At 36.3% G+C, this 19,314-nt stretch overlaps 1 protein-coding gene across 1 annotated transcript in view; it reads left to right on the top strand.

The window, feature by feature from the left end:
- Nucleotides 1–19,314, top strand: part of LOC135222636 (nucleolar pre-ribosomal-associated protein 1-like) — a 307,212-nt gene that overhangs the window by 246,531 nt on the left and 41,367 nt on the right. The window contains exon 13 of the mRNA XM_064260767.1: nucleotides 16,095–16,286. Coding sequence (XP_064116837.1) covers nucleotides 16,095–16,286 — 192 coding nt within the window. The remainder of the gene's footprint in view (nucleotides 1–16,094; nucleotides 16,287–19,314) is intronic.

Raw genomic sequence — 19,314 nt, 5'->3', positions numbered from 1 at the left:
AAAGTCGCTGCTGCAGACTTTCCAAAGTGACCTGTATGATTTTGTGGTTGCTAGGTGGAGTTGCAGGAAGCATGTCCTGGCCTATGCTTCCATCAGACATGAGCCTAATAAACTAATTAAGGCTTCAATCTGGGGACCTAAACTCTTCCCTGAGGACATAGTGAATGGCGTCATCAGTGAGGCAGCTTGGGCGAAACAGAACCTTTGTGTCCGCTGGGGCCTTCCCTTCAAGAGGAAGTTTGAAGCCTCCAGACCACAACCCAGAAACAGGAAGAGGGTCAGGAAGTATCAGCCTTTCCAGACCTCTCAGTCACAGGCAGTGGTACAAGCAGTCCCTGTCTCACAGCTTGGTCAACCTTCAACATCTAAGGCAAGACCAAAACAACAGTTTGTCCTTGTACAAAGCCAGCCAACTCAACAACCCTCGAGTTCGGCTACATTTGTGACCTCCCCTGCTTTCAACGCTTCGTTTGAAACACAGGGAGCCTTTCAAACCTATTATAGGCAAGGAAGAGGCAGTAGAGCAAGAGGAGCTTACCGGCACAGAGCTGGTTCCAAAGCCACCTCTAGGGGCAGAGGTTTCAGAGGAGGCAGAGGAAGTAAGACCTCAAGCAGCCAATGATCCAGTTCAGGTAGGTGGGAGACTGTACCTCTTCCGGGACCATTGGACCTTCAGTCCATGGGCCCAACGTATAGTATTAAAAGGTCTGGGGTGGAGATGGATAAAAGGGCCTCCTCCACCAGTCAGATTCCACTAAATCCCAACAACAGACCTTCTAAATTATGCCAAAGACCTTCTCCAGAAGAAGGCAATAAAGAAGGTCAGACACCTGAAGTTTCAGGGACGTTTGTTCACTGTCCAAAGAAGGACATGGACAAAGTTTCGCATGTTAACTGTCTCGCAGGTATACGGACCTTACTTCCCTGTGGGGCCGTCACCACCTCTATCGATCTTACAGACCCCTACTATCACGTCCCGATAGCGAGAAACTTTTCTCCCTATCTAGGATTCAAACTAGGAAGACAGGCTTACTCATTCAGAGTAATGCCTTTCGGGCTCAATATAGCGCCCAGAATATTCACCAAACTGGGAGAGACAATAGTTCAAGAACTAAGAGCTCAGGTTACGCTAGTAGCTTACCTAGACGACTGGCTTATTTGGGCACCCAACGACAAGGAATGTCACTGGGCAACAGCCAAAGTAATAAAATTCCTAGAGTATCTGGGGTTCCAGATAAACAAGGAAAAGTCACATCTCATTGCAGCGTCTCGCTTTCAATGGTTAGGAATCCAGTGGGATCTAAACACACAAAACTATCTCTTCCACCAACCAAGTGCAAAGAGATAGCAAAAGCTACGAGGCAATTTCTAAAAAACAGACGGGCGTCTCGCCGTACCCAAGAAAGAGTACTAGGTTCACTTCAGTTTGCTTCACTAACAGACCTCTTGTTGAAAGCAAGACTGAAGGATATCAACTGGGTATGGTGGAAAAGAGCCAACAGCAGACTCAGAGACAAGATCTCCTTGATTCCGCTGATACTGAAGAAAAGACTACGTCCATGGACGACAATCAAGAGTCTTTCCAAGTCAGTTCCGCTCCAGTTTCCCCCACCGTCTCTAGTAGTCCACACAGATGCTTCTCTGAGCGGATGGGGAGCCTATTCTCAACACAAGAAGGTTCAAGGAACATGGTCGACGGTATTCCGCCAGCTTCATATCAACATCCTGGAAGCAATGGCCGTTTTCCTGACCCTAAAAAGACTAGCTCCATCAAGGAATATTCATATCAGACTAGTCTTGAACAGTGCAGTGATAGTTCACTGCCTAAACAGAGGAGGCTCCAAGTCAAGTCACATAAATCATGTGATGATAGCGATCTTCTCGCTGGCAATGAAACATCATTGGCACCTGTCAGCTACTCACCTGGCAGGTGTACGAAATGTAATTGTGGATTCCCTATCCAGGACAAACTCATTGATAGAGGTGAGTTATGTTTTTTTTTTTTTTGTTTTTTTTTTTTTTTTCGCGTTTCGGTGATTGATAGAGCTGTGTGTTCGTTGTTCCACGTTGCGATCGCAATCTCTCTCTCTCTCTCTCTCTCTCTCTCTCTCTCATCTCTCTCTCTCTCTCTCTCGTCTCTCTCTCTCTCCCTCTCTCTCTCTCTCATCTCCTCTCTCTCTCTCTCTTGTGTCACTTTTGCCCTTGGCATCTGCACAGAAGAAATAATGCGTAAAGTTGAAGCTTGTTTTGGTGTATTTGCGCTTGCAAAGCTCTGATAGTTTTAAATGACAACGTTTCTTTGTTGCATTTTGTTTTGTTTTACTTTTGTAACTGGATCTATATATATATATATATATATATATATATATATATATATATATATATATATATATAATAATATATATAAGAATACAGTTATTATTTATACATGTACATGTACACAAAAAAAATGTATGCATTTAAAAAATAGGGGGAACCTACTTCGCGGTTTTTCACTTATCACGGTTGGTTCTGGTCCCCATTAATAGCGATAGGTGAGGGATTACTGTAGTTTGTGAAGTTGGATATTATTAATTAGCATTCTTTTCATTAGTAGTATTACTTTTTGGTACTCCCTCTCACCTACCTGCCTCGCTTGTGTTCCCTCCCTTCTTGCCTCTTTTATTGGACTGGATTGCTTATCGGCCCACTCCTGTACTTGTACATAGTCCATTGTTCATATAACTGTATATTCATTAACTATGTTGAATTTCTTGGTAATGGTATGAACTTGGCCATATATGGTTGTTACACCAGTACTCCTGTTTTGGTTTTTGTTAATCTTAGATCATTAAAATTTGATGATAAGGAAAAGGAAAAGTTTTATTTTTCCTTTGTATAATTATAAATGTTTTAGTCTTATTCTAGATCTCCCATGCTTGTATGGCTGATTCTCTGTTACTCTTTCACTGGGCGACACAGGCCAATCCCAGAAAAGGGATTTTGACAAAGGAAAAATCTATTTCTGGGTGAAGGCCTGTGTCGCCCAGTGAACCCTCTCTTTCCTTTATCCCTCTCTTTTCCTTTCACCCCCCTTTAGCTGGCCCAAGCTTGGGTGCGTTTTCAGGAATGTAGTTCTTGGCAGAAGAAGCGGGGACGAGCTGAGGGGGATCGTTGGAACGGCTCCTCTCTGGTGAAGGATTTTGGGAGAGGAGAGACTATTTGGCTGGCGGTCTGTGGTAGTGGCATCCACTCTTCCGTTTTTATACCGACACCTATGAAGGTGATCGATCCAGAGGTAGTAACTCTGGCATTTCCATATAGCTTTTTTTTCTCTGGTATATTTAGCAATTATTTATACCTTGAAATGAGTGTTATAAGGTAATTTCACTGGGCGACACAGGCCTTCACCCAGAAATAGCTTTTTCCTTTGTCAAAATCTTATATATACATATATATATATATACTATATAGAGAGAGAGAGATATTTTTTTACTTTTTTTATTTTTTTATTTTTTTTTTTTTTTTTTTTTTTTTTTTTTTTTTTTTTTGCACAGGGTTAAAAATGACTAGGAGAGACTTTTGGTCAAGACACTGTTGCGTTGACATAACACTCCCTGCACTGTTTTACCATCAATGTGACAAGAGGGATATGGAGCAGTATCCGAAAGTGTCTCCTAGTCATTTTTCACTTTGTATAAAATAAATGTGTTTATGTATATTTTCTAACACTACTGTGGCTTTTAATTGTCAATATTATAGCTTTGTTGCAGGGGTTCCTTAGTTCAATAATATGATAATACAGTTCAGTCCCGAATTATGCGTGTTCGAATTGTGCGATTCCCCTTTTATGCGGTCGCTAGCTCTCAAAAATAGATTTTCTGTATTTGCGAAGCCGTTTAAAGTCTGCAAGTCATGCGCCGCAAAACGTATCAAATCTGTTGTCTTTTCAAGGATTTTGGGTGAGGAGGGGAGTTCGCTGGTATCTGAGAGGAGGGGTGGGGGGAATGCTTGGAGGAAAAAAAAACTATTATTCCTCCAAGGGGGAATGCAAGAGAAAGATTTCCTGCTCAGCCATTAGCTAAGACTGAAGGCTCTGTCTCACACATTTGTGACGTCATAGCGCAGTTTGTGTGAGTGATCGGTATTATCATCATCATCATCATCGCCATACGTATTATTCAGACCTGCGAAGTGTAATCTGATCATCCGCATCATGTATGCATCTGCCTAGAAGCCGAAGAGGAAGACTTATTTTCTCGAAACTAAAAAGCTTGCCCTTAACCCTCTTACGCCGAATGGACGTATTAAACGTCGAGTCAAAATGTCTCCCGTATGCCGAATGGATGTATCATACGTCGACTCAAAAAAGTTTTTTTAAAAATTCGCAGAAAAATACTTATAGGCCTACCAGCCGAAAACTTTTGAATCACGCGCCTTGGGGGTTGCTGGGAGTTCACGGATCAAGGCGTTGTTTTGTTTACAATCGCTACGCAGGCGCGCAAGAGCGAATTTCTCTCTTATCGCACTAAAAAGTATCAGTGACACATCTCAAAAATTATTTCGTCACTATGACATAATTTTTGCACCATTTTAAATTATCCTTTACATGAAGTATTATATATGAAAATGTGCGCAATTTCATGTAAAATACAACAAAAAAATACTCATGATTGTAGCTTTTATCGGTTTTGAAATATTTTCATATAAATAACGATAAGTGCAAAAATTTCAACCTTTGGTCAACTTTGACTCTACCGAAATGGTCGAGAAACGCAATTGTAAGCTAAAACTCTTATATTATAGTAATATTCAATCATTTGCCTTCATTTTGCAACAAATTTGACGTGTCTAGCACAATATTTCGATTTATGGTGAATTTATGAAAAAACTTTTTCCTTACGTTCGTGCGGTAACTTCAGATAAATTTTTTCGTGCGATTGTCCTAATGTTTGCACCCTTTTAAATTTGCCATTACATAAAGTTTTATATATGGAAATGTGCGCAATTTCATGCACAATACAACCAAAAACAACCCATGGTTGTAGCTTTTATCAGTTTTGAAATATTTTCATATAAATAACGTTGTGCAAAAATTTCAACATTCGGTCAACTTTGACTCTACCGAAATGGTCGAAAAACGCAATTGTAAGCTAAAACTCTTATATTCTAGTAATATTCAATCATTTACCTTCATTTTGCAACGACTTGGAAGTCTCTAGCACAATATTTCGATTTATGATGAATTTATGAAGAAAAAAAAAAAACATTTTCCTACGTCCGCGCGGTAACTTTCGAAAAAATCAGAATTTTTTTGTGCGATTGTCGAAATGTTTGCACCATTTAAAATTAGCTGTTACATAAAGTTTTATATATGAAAATGTGCGCAATTTTATGTAGAATACAACTAAAAATGATTGAAGGTTGTAGCTTTTCTGTTTTTTCGAAATATTTGCATATAAATCACGATAAATAGAAAAAAAACCACGTTCGGTCAAATTTGACTGTACCGAAATAGTTGAAAAACGCAATTGTAAGCTAAAACTCTTACGGCCTAGTAATATTCCGTCATGTTTCTTCAATTTGAAGCAAATTTGAAGTCTCTAGAACAATATTGTGATTTATGGTGAATTTTTGAAAAATATATTTAACTTCCCTCCGCGCGCCGATTCGCGGCGCAAGTCTCCGAAATACGTACATCGCATTATTTGCTCCTTTTCATATTAGCCGTTTTATAGAGTTTCATATATCAAAATGTGCGCAAATTCATGAAAAATACAATAAAAAATAATTGAAGGTTGTAGCTTTTTCCATCTCTGAAATATGTGCATATAAATAAATTATATATAAAAATTTCGACATTCGGTCAAATTTAACTCTTCCGAAATGGTCAAAATCTGCAATTCTAATCTAAAACTCTTACAGTATCGTAATATTCAATCATTTTTCTTAATTTTGAAACAAATTGGAAGTCTCTAGAACAATATTTAGATTTACGGTGAATTTTTGAAAATAACATTTTTTCACGTCCGCGCGTTACGAATTCGTACATCATTTTGTGATAATATTTTTCCGGTGTTGCTTTTATTGTTTTACAATGTATTATATATCAAAATGATTGCAATTTAGTGTACACTACAACGAAAAAAAAGTAACTCGTTAGCTTTGACCTTTTTTGTACAGCGTGATTTGAATACAATTATCTATGAATTTTTTTTTTCGCTACCATATATCGTATTATTTACATATGATAATGATATTATTTTTCATTTCTGATGGTTGCATACTAAACTTCAGGCAATGACAAAAAAATGAGCCAAAAATTAACAACTCTTAATCTTCAAAACTAAGCGCGCTGTGATTTTTTGAAAAAATTATTTTTTCCGCTTCTGCGCTCACTCCAAACCCGCGCCGGCATACGGGAGAGGTTTTGATTTTTAGGGCTTCGGCGTAAGAGGGTTAAGTTGAAGACAAGGAAGGAGATACTTCCATTTTGGCAGCAGTCGACAACTTGAAATCCATCATTGTGAACATGAAGTCGGCATTTTTTTTTCTAGGTTAACTTGTTTTGACTAACTTTTGGCATTTGATCATTTATTTTTTTCTATTGTTGAAATATGTGTTGATGAAAATGACTAGTAAAAGTGATTAACACAGAAGTAGATGTGTTTTTGAGAGAGAGAGAGAGCGAGCTAAACTTTACAAGAAACTCGCTTCATGTTGAATTTTGCATTTTTATCACTTCTTTTTAAGAAATTGTAATTTCATATCAAATTTTGAATTTTCATCAGTTTTTTTTTAATCGTAGAGTAAATTTATATGAAAACGATTACATAGTGAATGTGCCAGACAAAGAGACTGAGAAAGGCGTTCATAACCAATTTTGTTAGGCCTAACGGGAGTGAAGACACGCATGGTCCGCCTGTCCCCGAAACCTCAAATGGTTCACATAGCCTTCCTTCAGCAGAAGAACTCTTCACGGAGGATGAGACTGAGGAGTTTGAAGGTTTTTTGGCAGAGGGGATACGTAGACAAAATTCCATCCAAAAAGTTTTTTTTTTTTTTTAAGGAAATGACTGTATTGTACAGTACACTTGCACCCAATGGTGGCATTATTTACATTTGGGAGTTTTCACCATTCTGTGTGTAATTTTAAACCTTTTCCTGAAACTCAGTAATTTACGACGTCGATAGCTAGTTAGCCCTTAAACGCCTATTGGACGTATTTTACGTCGACGAAAATTGTCTGTCGTGTGCTTAATTGACGTCAAATACATCAACGCTGAAAAGTTTTTTTAAATGCTGAAAAGTTTTTTTTAAATATTCATGGAAAAATAGTTATAGGCCTACTTGGCGACAAATTTTGAATCACGTGTTGCTTTGTTTACAAGCGTTACCCAGGCATGCATGCACAAATTTCTTTCTTCTCGCACTAAAAAGCATCAGCAACACATCTCAGAAATTATTTCGTCACTTTGTTGTAATTTTTGCACCGTTTTATATTAGCCGTTACATGAGTTTTATGTATGAAAATCTGCGCAATTTCATGTAGAATACAACAAAACACAACCCATGGTTGTAGCTTTTATCACTTTATAAATATTTTCATATAAATCAAGATAAGTGCCAAAATTTCAACCTTTGGTCAACTTTGACTTGACCGAAATGGTCAAAAAACGCAATTGTAAGCTAAAACTCTTACATTCTAGTAATATTCAATCACTTACCTTCATTTTGCAACAAAATGGAAGTCTCTAGCACAATATTTCGAATTATGGTGAATTTTTGAAAAAACCTTTTTCCTTACGTCCGCTCGGTAACTGCCGAAAAAATCATACATTCTTTTGTCAGGTTGGTGTAATATTTGCACCATTTTATAGTAGCCATTACATAAAGTTTTACATATGAAAATGTGCACAATTTCATGTAGAATGCTACAAAAAGTAACCCATGGTTGTAGCTTTTATCAGTTTTTAAATATTTTCATATAAATAACAATAAGTGCCAAAATTTCAAAACATTCGGTTCACTGGTTTGACTTGACCGAAAATGGTTCGAAAAACGCCAACAATTTATAACCTAAAACTCTTACATTCTAGTAATATTCAATCATTTACCTTCATTTTGCAACAAATTGGAAGTCTCTAACACAATATTATGATTTATGGTGAATTGTTGAAAAAAACATTTTCCTTATGTCCGCGCGGTAACTCTTCCGAAAAAATCATACATTCTTTTGTCAGGTTGGTGTAATGTTTGCACCATTTTATAGTAGCCATTACATAAAGTTTTATATATGAAAATGTGCACAATTTCATGTAGAATACTACAAGAAGTAACCCATGGTTGTAGCTTTTATCAGTTTTTAAATATTTTCATATAAATCACGATAATTGCCAAAATTTCAACCTTCAGCCAACTTTCACTCGCTCGAAATGGTAGAAAAACGCAATAATTGTAAGCTAAAACTTTTACATTCTAGTAATATTCAATGATTTACCTTCATTTTCCAAAAAATTGGAAGTCTCTAGCACAATATTTCGATTTATGGTGAATTTTTGAAAAAACTTTTTCCTTACGTCCGCTCAGTAACTGCCGAAAAAATCAGAAATTCTTTCATCAGATTGTTGTAATGTTTGCACCGTTTTATATTAGCCGTTACATAATGTTTTATATATGAAAATGTCTGCAATTTCTTGTAGAATACAACAAAATACAACCCATGGTTGTAGCTTTTATCAGTTTTTAAATATTTTCATATAAATGATGATAAGTGCCAAAATCTCAACCTTCGGTCAACTTTGACTTGACCGAAATGGACGAAAACCGCATTTGTAAGCTAAAACTCTTACAATCTAGTAATATTCAATCATTTACCTTCATTAAGAAACAAATTAGAAGTATCTAGCACAATATTTCGATTTGTAATGAATTTATGAAAAAACTGTTTCCTTACGTCCGCTCAGTAACTGCCGAAAAAATCTGAACTTCTTTCGTCAGATTGTCATAATGTTTGCACCGTTTTATATATGACAATGTGCGCAATTTCATGTAGAATACAAGGAAAAACAACCCATGGTTGTAGCTTTTATCATGTTTTAAATAATTTCATATAAATAACGATAAGTGCCAAAATTTCAACCTTTGGTCAACTTTGACTCGACCTAAATGGTCGAAAAACGATATTGTAAGCAAAAACTTTACATTCTAGTAATATTCAATCATTTACCTTCATTTTGCAACAAATTGGAAGTCGAGCACAATATTTCGATTTATGGTGAATTTGTGAAAAAACTTTTTCCTTACATCCGCTCCGTAACTGCCGAAAAAATCAGAAATTCTTTCATCAGATTGTCGTAATGTTAGCACCGTTTTGTATTAGCCGTTACATAAAGTTTTATATATGAAAATGTGTGCAATTTCATGTAGAATACAACAGAAAACAACCCATGGTTTTAGCTTTTATCAGTTTTTAAATATTTTCATATAAATAACGATAAGTGCCAAAATTCAATCTTCGGTCAAATTTGACTCGGCCAAAATGGTAGAAAAACGCAATTATTAAGCTAAAACTCTTACATTCTAGTAATATTCAATCATTTACCTTCATTTTGTTACAAATTGGAAGTCTCTAGCACAATATTTAGATTTATGGTGAATTTGTGAAAAAAAAACTTTCTCCTTACGTCCACTCGGTAACTCTGCCGATAAAATCAGAAATTCTCTCGTCAGATTGTCATAATGTTTGCACCGTTTTGTATAAACCGTTACATAAATTTTTATATATAAAGATGTGCGCAATTTCATGTAGAATACAATTAAAAACAACCCATGGTTGTAGCTTTTATCAGTTTTGAAATATTTTCATATAAATAACGATAAGTGCCAAAATTTCAACCTTGGTCAACTTTGACTCGACCAAAATGGGCGAAAAACGCAATTGTAAGTAAAAACTTTCCATTCTAGTAATATTCAATCTTTTACCTTAATTTTGCAACAAATTGGAAGTCTAGCACAATATTTCGATTTACATATGGTAAATTTTTGAAAAAACTTTTTCCTTACGTCCACACGGTAATTCGGCCGAATAAATCAGAAATTCTTTTGACGGATTGTTGTAATGGTTGCACTGTTTTATATTAGCCATTACATAAAGTTTTTTCATATATGGAAATGTGCGCAGTTTCATGTAGAATACAACAACAAAACAACCCATGGTTGTAGCTTTTACCATTTTTTAAATATTTTCATATAAAATGCGATAAGTGCCAAAATTTCAACCTTCGGTCAACTTTCACTCGACCGAAATGGTCGAAGAACACAATTGTAAGCTAAAACTCTTACATTCTAGTAATATTCAATCATTTACCTTCATTTTGCAACAAATTGTAAGTCTAGCACAATATTTCGATTTATGGTGAATTAAAAAAAAAAAACTTTCCTTATGTCTGCGCCGTAACTCTGCCGAAAAAATCAGAAATTCTTTCGTCAGATTGTCGTAATGTTGGCACCGTTTTGTATTAGCCGTTTCATAAAGTTTTATATATGAAAATATGTGTAATTTAATGTAGAATACAAGGAAAAACAACCCATGGTTGTAGCTTTTATCAGTTTTGAAATATTTTCATATAAATAACGATAAGTGCCAAAATTTCATCCTTTGGTCAACTTTGACTCGAACGAAATGGTCGAAAAACGCAATTGTAAGCTAAAACACTTACATTCTAGTAATATTCAATCATTTACCTTCATTTTGCAACATATTGGAAGTCTATAGCACAATATTTTGATTTATGGTGAATTTCTGAAAAAAACATTTTCATTTGGTAACTCGGCCGAAAAAATCAGAAATTCTTTCGTCAGATTGTCATAATGTTTGCACCGTTTTATATTAGCTGTTACTTAAAGTTTTATATATAAAAATTTGCACAATCTCCTGTAGAATATAACAAAAAACAACCCATGGTTGTAGCTTTTATCTGTTTTCAAATATTTTCATATAAATAACGATAAGTGCCAAAGTTTCAACCTTTGCTCAACTTTGACTCGACCGAAATGGTCGATAAACGCAATTGTAAGCTAAAACTCTTACATTCTAGTAATTTTCAATAAATTACCTTCATTTTGCAATAAATTGGAAGTCTCTAGCACTATATTTTGATTTATGGTGAATTTTTGGAAAAAACTTTTTCCCCTGGTCCGCTCAGTAACTGCCGAAAAAATCAGAAATTCTTTCGTCAGTTTGTCGTAATGTTTGCACCGTTTTATATTAGCCGTTACATAAAGTTTTATATATGAAAATGTGCGCAATTTCATGTAGAATACTTCAAGAAGTAACTCATGGTTGTAGCTTTTATTAATTTTGAAATATTTTCATATAAATCACGATAAATAGAAAAAATTCTATCTTCGGTCAACTTTAACTCGATCGAAATGGTCAAAAACTGCAATTGTAAGCTACAACACTTACAGTCTAGTAACACTCATTCAGTTACCTTCATTTTGCAACAAATTAGAAGTCTCTAGCACAATATTTTGAATTATGGTGAATTTTTTAAAACTACTATTTTTTTTACGTCCGCAAGTTACGAATTCATGCATCATATTGTGATAATATTTTCTCTCTGTTGATTTGATCGTTTTACAGTTTGTTATATATCAAAATCATCGCAATTTAGTGTACAATACATCGAAAAAAAATTAACTCATTAGCTTTAACAGTTTTGCTCACAGCACGATTTGTACATTTATATATAAAATTTTTTTGTGCTGTCATATATCCCAATATTTATGTATGATAATGATAATTTTTTCATTTCTGATGGTTGCATACTAAACTTCAGGCAATGACAAAATAGGCGCCAAAAATGAACTCTTAATCTTGAAAACTAAGCGTGCTGTGATTTTTTGAAAAAACTTTCTTTCCGCTTCGGCGCTCACTCCCGAACCCCGCCGGCATATTTTTTTCAAAAATTCACCATAAATCTAAATATTGTCCTAGAGACTTCCAATTTCTTTCAAAATGAAGACAAATGATTGAATATTACTATACTGTAAGAGTATTAGCTTACAATTGCAGTTTTTGACCATATCTGACGATCTAAAGTTGACCAAATGTCGAATTTTTTTATATATATTTTGAAAAGCTACAATCTTCAAATATTTTTAGTTTTATTCTACATGAAATTGGACACATATTCATATATAAAACTCTATGAAATGCCTAATAATAAATGGAGCAAATATTCTGAGAATGGGACGTACGCATTTCGGAGATTTGAGGCGGAGAATCCGCGCACGGAGTCAAGGAAAGTTTTTTTTTTAAATTCACCATAAATCTAAGTATTGTGCTAGAGACTTCGAATTTGTTTCAAGATGAAGATAAATGACTGAATATTACTAGACTGTGAGAGTTTTAGCTTACAATTGCGTTTTTTGACCATTTCGGTAGAGTCAAAGTTGACCGAACGTGGTTTTTTTTCTATTTATCGTGATTTATATGCAGATATTTCAAAAATGAGAAAAGCTACAACCTTCAATTATTTTTTGTTGTATTCTACATGAAATTGCACACATTTTCATATATAAGACTTTATGTAACAGCTAATTTTAAATGGTGCAAACATTACCACAATCCCACGTATGATTTTTTCGGAAGAGTTACTGCGCGGATGTAAAGAAAATGTTATTTTTTTCATAAATTCACCATAAATCGAAATATTGTGCTAGAGACTTCCAATTAGTTGCAAAATGAAGGTAAATGATTGAATATTACTAGAATATAAGCGTTTTAGCTTACAATTGCGTTTTTCGACCATTTCGGTAGAGTCAAAGTTGACCGAAGGTTGAAAATTTGTCACTTATCATTTTTTATATGAAAATATTTCAAAATTGATAAAAGCTAGAACCATGGGTTGTTTTTAGTTGTATTGTGCACGAAATTGCGCACATTTCCATATATAAAACTTTATGTAACGGTTAATTTTAAAATGGTGCAAACATTACCACAATCGCATGTATGATTTTTTTCGGAAGAGTTACCGCGCGGACGTAAGGAAAAAGTTTTTTCATAAATTCACCATAAATCGCAATATTGTTCTAGAGACTTCCAATTAGTTGCAAAATTAAGGTAAAGGATTGAATGTTACTATAATATAAGAGGTTTAGCTTACAATTGCATTTTTTCGACCATTTAGGTAGAGTCAAACTTGACCGAAGGTTGAAATTTCGGCACATTGTTATTTATATGAAAATATCTCAAAACTGATAAAAGCTACAATCGTGAGTATTTTTTTGTTGTATTCTACATAAAAATGCGCACATTTTCATATATAATACTCCATGTAATAACTAATTTAAAATGGTACAAAAATTATGTCAAAGTGACAAAATAATTTCCGAGATGTGTCACAGATACTTTTTAGTGCGGCAAGAAAGAAATTCGCGCTTGCGCACCTGCGTAACGATTGTAAACAAAACAACACCTTGATCCGTGAACTCCCAGCATCCCCCAAGGTGCGTGATTCAAGAGTTTTCGGCTGGTAGGCCTAAAAGTATTTTTCCGCGAATTTTTAAAAAAACTTTTGTATGTTGACGTAAAATACGTCTAGTCGGCACCCGAGAGACAAAAAATGTCGACGTAAAATACGTCCAGTCGGCGTTTAAGGGTTAACTGAGCACCCAATAACTGGAGACTGCCTGTAATATGAAGGTAGAAGACCCTCTCTCAAACAAGTGGAATTGATTTTATCTGGTCTTTTCAATTCTTATATTTTCTTCTCATTAGGGCTGATATGTAGTATTTGCTAATAACTGGCCGTTGTTCATAATCTGGGTAAGGAAATGTTTTTTGCAATATATGTATTACTTATTAATTAATTAATAACAATTTTATTTCATATGGAAGTTAAAAATGGTGTGTGATTGCCACAAAGTTTCTGGGGCTCTCAAATTGCAGAATTTGGAAATCAGGGTTCGTCAAATTCTTGTTTGGAGTATCTTCTTCTTCGCCTTTCTAAGGGCATAGCGAAATTCCGTTTCCAACTGTATCATCGGGTCATATTCAAGGAAGGGTGGGCTTGTTCTGGTTGGAATTGGGTTATTAGTCACCATAAAGTGCCTGGTTGCTGCGTGTTGTAAGAGCTGAATTCTCATTGGCGGGTACAGGGGATTAAGCCCCTGAGCAAAACCATTTCCCAGAGGTACATGCTCGCACTAGTCTTCGCATAAGGACATTGAAGACTGGGAGGACAGTATATTGTGAAGGTCACTGCTGGTAGATCCTTAAATTTAGTGGCTCTTTTAGGCATCTGCACTTGTTGCTTCACCACTAATTTTCACACTATGAAAATTATGGCTGTTTTTAAAACTAAGAAAGCATCCAGCACTTGCTACAAAACTCTTGTGTTATCGTCATATTTTTTTAGTTGGTTGAAAAGCTTGCGAGCTTTTGTTTGAATGTTCAGGAGGCTTAGTGTCATATGCTTTGTATCTGGTCCTCCATCCATGATCAGTAACTGCTCCATTTCTTCCAAAGGTCCTATCCTCTTCTTTCATATAACTGTTGCATGAACAGAACCAGATGGCTGTATAGTAACCATTACATGTTCGTTGTCTTTAATAATGGTGGATGTTGTTGACTGCAATAAATGCTCGTCACATGGGATTACTATGACTGCCTTTCCTGCTTTATGTTGATTGATAATTTTCATTTCCTGCCCCAAAGTGGTTGTTTTGCAGATATATTTTGAAAATTTACTTATGGTAAAATGTGCAAAAATCACAAATGAACACGGGCCTAATCTCACTTCATTTACAACTAAAGCAGGTGAGGTCGCTAAAATTTACTTATGGTAAAATGTGCAAAAATCACAAATGAACACAGGCCTAATCTCACTTCATTTACAGCTAGAGCAGGTGAGGTCACTAGCTGTACCCATGCCAGCCTCTCGCTCTCGGGCCAGCATATCAGATACCGCGTTGCCTGATTGTATGCTTCTGCCTGAGCCCGATGCATGCAAATTTAAAAATACGTAATTTCAAAATATTGTTGCATCGCTAGTAATTGCTAACCGCATTGTAAAATTGGATTATCATAAGATAAATTGTCATAACTTGAATACTACCTATAAATATCGACTAATGACCCCATTCCAACCAGAAAAAGCCCACTCTTCCTTGAGAATGAACCGATGATACAGTTGGAAACAGACTTTTGCTATGCCTTTAGTAAGACAACAATGAGAATTCAGTGAAAACTGATTTCCAGATTTTGCAATTTGAGTCCCAGAAACACTATACCAATCACACACAATTTTTATTTCCATGTGAAACATCTACCAGTTATTATTAGCAAGTATCAGCCTTGATCAGAAGAAAATATAATAAGAATTAAAAAGACTGTATATAAAATTAATTCCACTGATGCTACCATTCTCTTTAACAACAACAATCATAAAAATGATAATAATGTTATCATTAGTATTATTTATATCATCTCTTTCTGGCAAATATATGAGGCTTCATATCTTTGTGAACCTTTAATGGGCCTGTAACAATCAAGTTTGCATGGTGTCTGTTCATTAATGACATGCCTCATGACTTGAACTTTCCAGATTTTTTGCACTTATGTGTTGGTTAGTTTGAACTTTTACTTTCTTTCAAGAGAATCCTTTGGATTTTCTCAGAGTGCAACCTAACATCTATGACTCCCATTTTGTGTAAGGCCTTTGGTTTGCACAGTGCAGTATCAGAAGTTTTCAGAAAGACTTGGCATTCCTATTAATCATTTCTGGGATTTTAAGCAGTTTGATCATTCCCACTCAAATTGTAATTTATAGGTCAAGAATTTGTTATAAAATAAATGTAGTTTAAAAAATTTTTCTTACAAACTCATTACTTCATAGAAGTTTCTGCAGCCCAACACTACTTACTTGGTAAGGTGCATAAGGAGTGATGTCAACAGGGTTGAGAGTCTAGGAGGTGTGAAGACCCACGATTGTGGACTAGTTATATGAAATGTGTTTGGATTGAAAAATTGTTTTAAACAACATACACAATTAATGACTTAATAATAATATAACTGTAGCTCAGATCATAACCATTATTGTTTTCAGGTTCCTCAGTTCAACAGGCTTTATACTTCAGAAGATGTGTTCGACAACAGAGTACACATGCTTTTTCTACTTAACTTCCTTTCAACGGGTGTACGTTTCCCAGAAGACTTCTATATATGTGACAAGACAGCAGCAACTCCTACCTTGATAATATCATTACTTCAGTCTCCAACAGCTGATTATGAAATTAGGGTATGTGGTTGCTGTGCAGTATTTGTCTTTGTTCAAAAAACAAATTTTGCTATATAGAATTTTTTTTTGCCATCTATATTTATTCCAATGAAGTTGATGTTTTTTCACTTTGTGTTTTTCCAGTGCACCATTTGAGATCATGAGACTTGTGAAGTCAGTGAATGATACAAATTTAGAACTTAATTTCTGAAATTAAGTTTTGGAGTTCAATTAAATATCTTATTTACAGCTTTGAAAAACCATTCTAATGAGGATTAAAATAAGCATTAGCAAGAGTGTAAAATTACAGTATTTTAGTATTTCAGATTTTAAATACATGAGATGGGAACTGAAATAATACTTTAGGAATATGGCAAGAGACCTCTGGTTGGTTCATGTACAAGTACAAGCAGTGCTGTCAAATACTGTAGTATTATGTCACGCTAACCAGCACCATTGAATTATGTTATGCTAACAAACACCATGGAAGCTTTTGCTTTGAGTTTTATGTACTGAATAAGTGTTGCATGTTATTTTAAGGGAGGAGACCTTTGCAGAAGGCAGTAGCATGAAATATAAAAGCTGTTTGTTCCTACACGATATACAAACCCTTGGTCCTTTACATAAGGAATTACTTGAAGTGCAGGCTGGAATATGGCCATGAAATTCTTGAATAAGGTGGTTTGGCAGTAACTACTGTCTGGTAGGTGGTAGGCGGGTAGGCCCGCTTGCCCAGATGTAAACACTCCACTTTGCTTTCGGCCATCTTCCGATGAAGATGTATGTTTGGGAGCTCTTGCTGATTAGCCGTTAATTACAATTTTCTAGGTGGGATCTTTATTTTATTATTTTGAATGAATATATATATACTGTGTTTGATATTAATAATTGATTGACTTTAATAATCAATATGCAAATCCACTTATTGTGATAGCCTTGCTAGCCCCCTTTCTGCTATGTGTAAGGGTTGGCTGCAAGGGTGTGCCAGCACCCTTATTACATATTTTCGCCCTTTAACATCAGGACGAAACGTAATCATCCAAAATTTACGCTTAGAAAATGACCAAGGGGAACTTGAGAGGTTTGTACTTTGTTTCTTCTGGTATTTCCTCTTCTCCTTCGTCCTTTTGCTAGCTAACGGACGAAGGTAGAGGAGGTGGTGTGTGGTGGTGTTGTATGAGGGATCTCCTCTCATTTCAGAGGGTGGTGCCCTAGGATGCGAGTGGAGTATCCTTATTTTTTAAATCATATTTTCTTTCTTTTACAGGCTAACAGTGGTGATAGTTGATTACTACAGCAGTAGATGGTTGGATATCTCTTCATATTGACTATCCTAACCTTAGAATTGTACCTGTGACTCTTAGCATGCTGTGATATTGGTACTTGAGCATGAGTACTGTTCCTCTGCAGGAAATCATATTCATTTGCTGCTTCTATCCTGGAGTTTCGTCACTGGACAAAGCCTTCGCTGCTGCCCTGTGATTATTAATTCTATCCCTGTTAGTAAATATACCTCATCCTGTGGAAGTCTTGCAGAATTTGGAGAAGTCTGGGAGGAAGAGAGCTCGTCAAGTGTCATCATCTTCCTCTTCGGAATCATCATATTTTTCATCGACCTCCAACCCATCGACTTCTAAGGCTCCCTGCCGAGGAAGGAGATGGTAGTCTCCCCACCTAAGAAGTCTCGTCATGGGACTTCTGAGGGTCTGCCTCCTCAAACTGAGGAGGCAGTTGGGTCTTCCCCTGGCTCACCCGTTCCTTCACGAACAGGAACCATCACCCTGTCCCCAGGGCCTAGCGTGTCAGAAGCCGTAGAATCGCAAACTTCGGTTCGCACAAAAATCATCCACAACACCACTGATGCCTGTGCCTTCTTGAGGTCTTGAGGAATCACATACGTATTGGGAAAAAAAAGCAAAGCATGAATATGGTACAAGAAGTTGAGAGAGAGAATGCAATGTCATCTTACTGGAAAGGAATATGTCATCAGTCACCCTTGTAGTGTGTACCTAAACCATTACCTCCCACACGACAACCCAATCAAATTTGCTTAGAAGATACCAATACCAGTGGGACCAGACACAACAGCATCAACCCTTGGCCAAAGAAAATGCAGCACACCACTCTACCTCCCAACTGTAACCCATCCGTCTGCCTTATATATATCTATATATATATATACAGTAGTACCTCGAGATACGAAAGGCTCAACTTACGAAAAATCCAAGTTACGAAAGCAAAGACGAAAAATTTTACTGCTCTACATACGAAAAGTTTTCAAGATACGAAAGGTTTCTGAAAGTCCGAGATTCGCCCCATAACAATTTTGAAACTCGCGCCGCACGCCGCCATCTTAGTTATCATAGACTCGCCACCATCCTCCTGCTCTCCCATTGGTTCCTGATGCTAGCCAAGCCATGAGATCCTTCTCTCTGATTGGAAAGCATCCCTCCCATCATGCATCTTCTATACATACGTACTACGTGTTGGCGTGCTTTAGCTCGGCCACTTTGCACCCGAAACTTTACCATACGCATTCGGCATTCGTTCGCTCCAACAATTTCGTTTAGTACCGTTAATTCATTAGTGATTTCGTTGCAGTACATATTATCTTGTTGTGCGAAGACTGTATTATTACGTATTTGTGTAACTGTACGTAAATTAACGTAGTCATGGGTCCCAAGAAAGTTGAAATTCACGGAAAGAAGTGCATGCTGTCTCTGGAGACAAAGATGGAGATCATAAAGAAGTACGAAGCTGGTATGCGATTGAGTGTGATCGCAAAGGAATACGGCCGTAATCCGTCGACAATAGGCACCATCCTTAAACAGAAGGATGCCATCAAAGCAACTACACACCATCGAAGGGCATCACTATTTTGTCCAGCAAGAGGAGCCATGTGCACGACGAGATGGAACGGCTGCTCCTCATCTGGATAAAAGACAAAGAAATCGCTGGCGATACAGTAACGGAGACGGCAATCGCTCACAAGGCCAGTGCTATTTTCGGCGATTTGATTGCGCAGGCGGAAGACGAGGGAGGGGAAGGG

Source organism: Macrobrachium nipponense, chromosome 8, assembly GCF_015104395.2.
Source record: "Macrobrachium nipponense isolate FS-2020 chromosome 8, ASM1510439v2, whole genome shotgun sequence".
Lineage (NCBI taxonomy): Eukaryota > Metazoa > Arthropoda > Malacostraca > Decapoda > Palaemonidae > Macrobrachium > Macrobrachium nipponense.
This window is presented reverse-complemented; position numbering and strand designations above follow the sequence as displayed.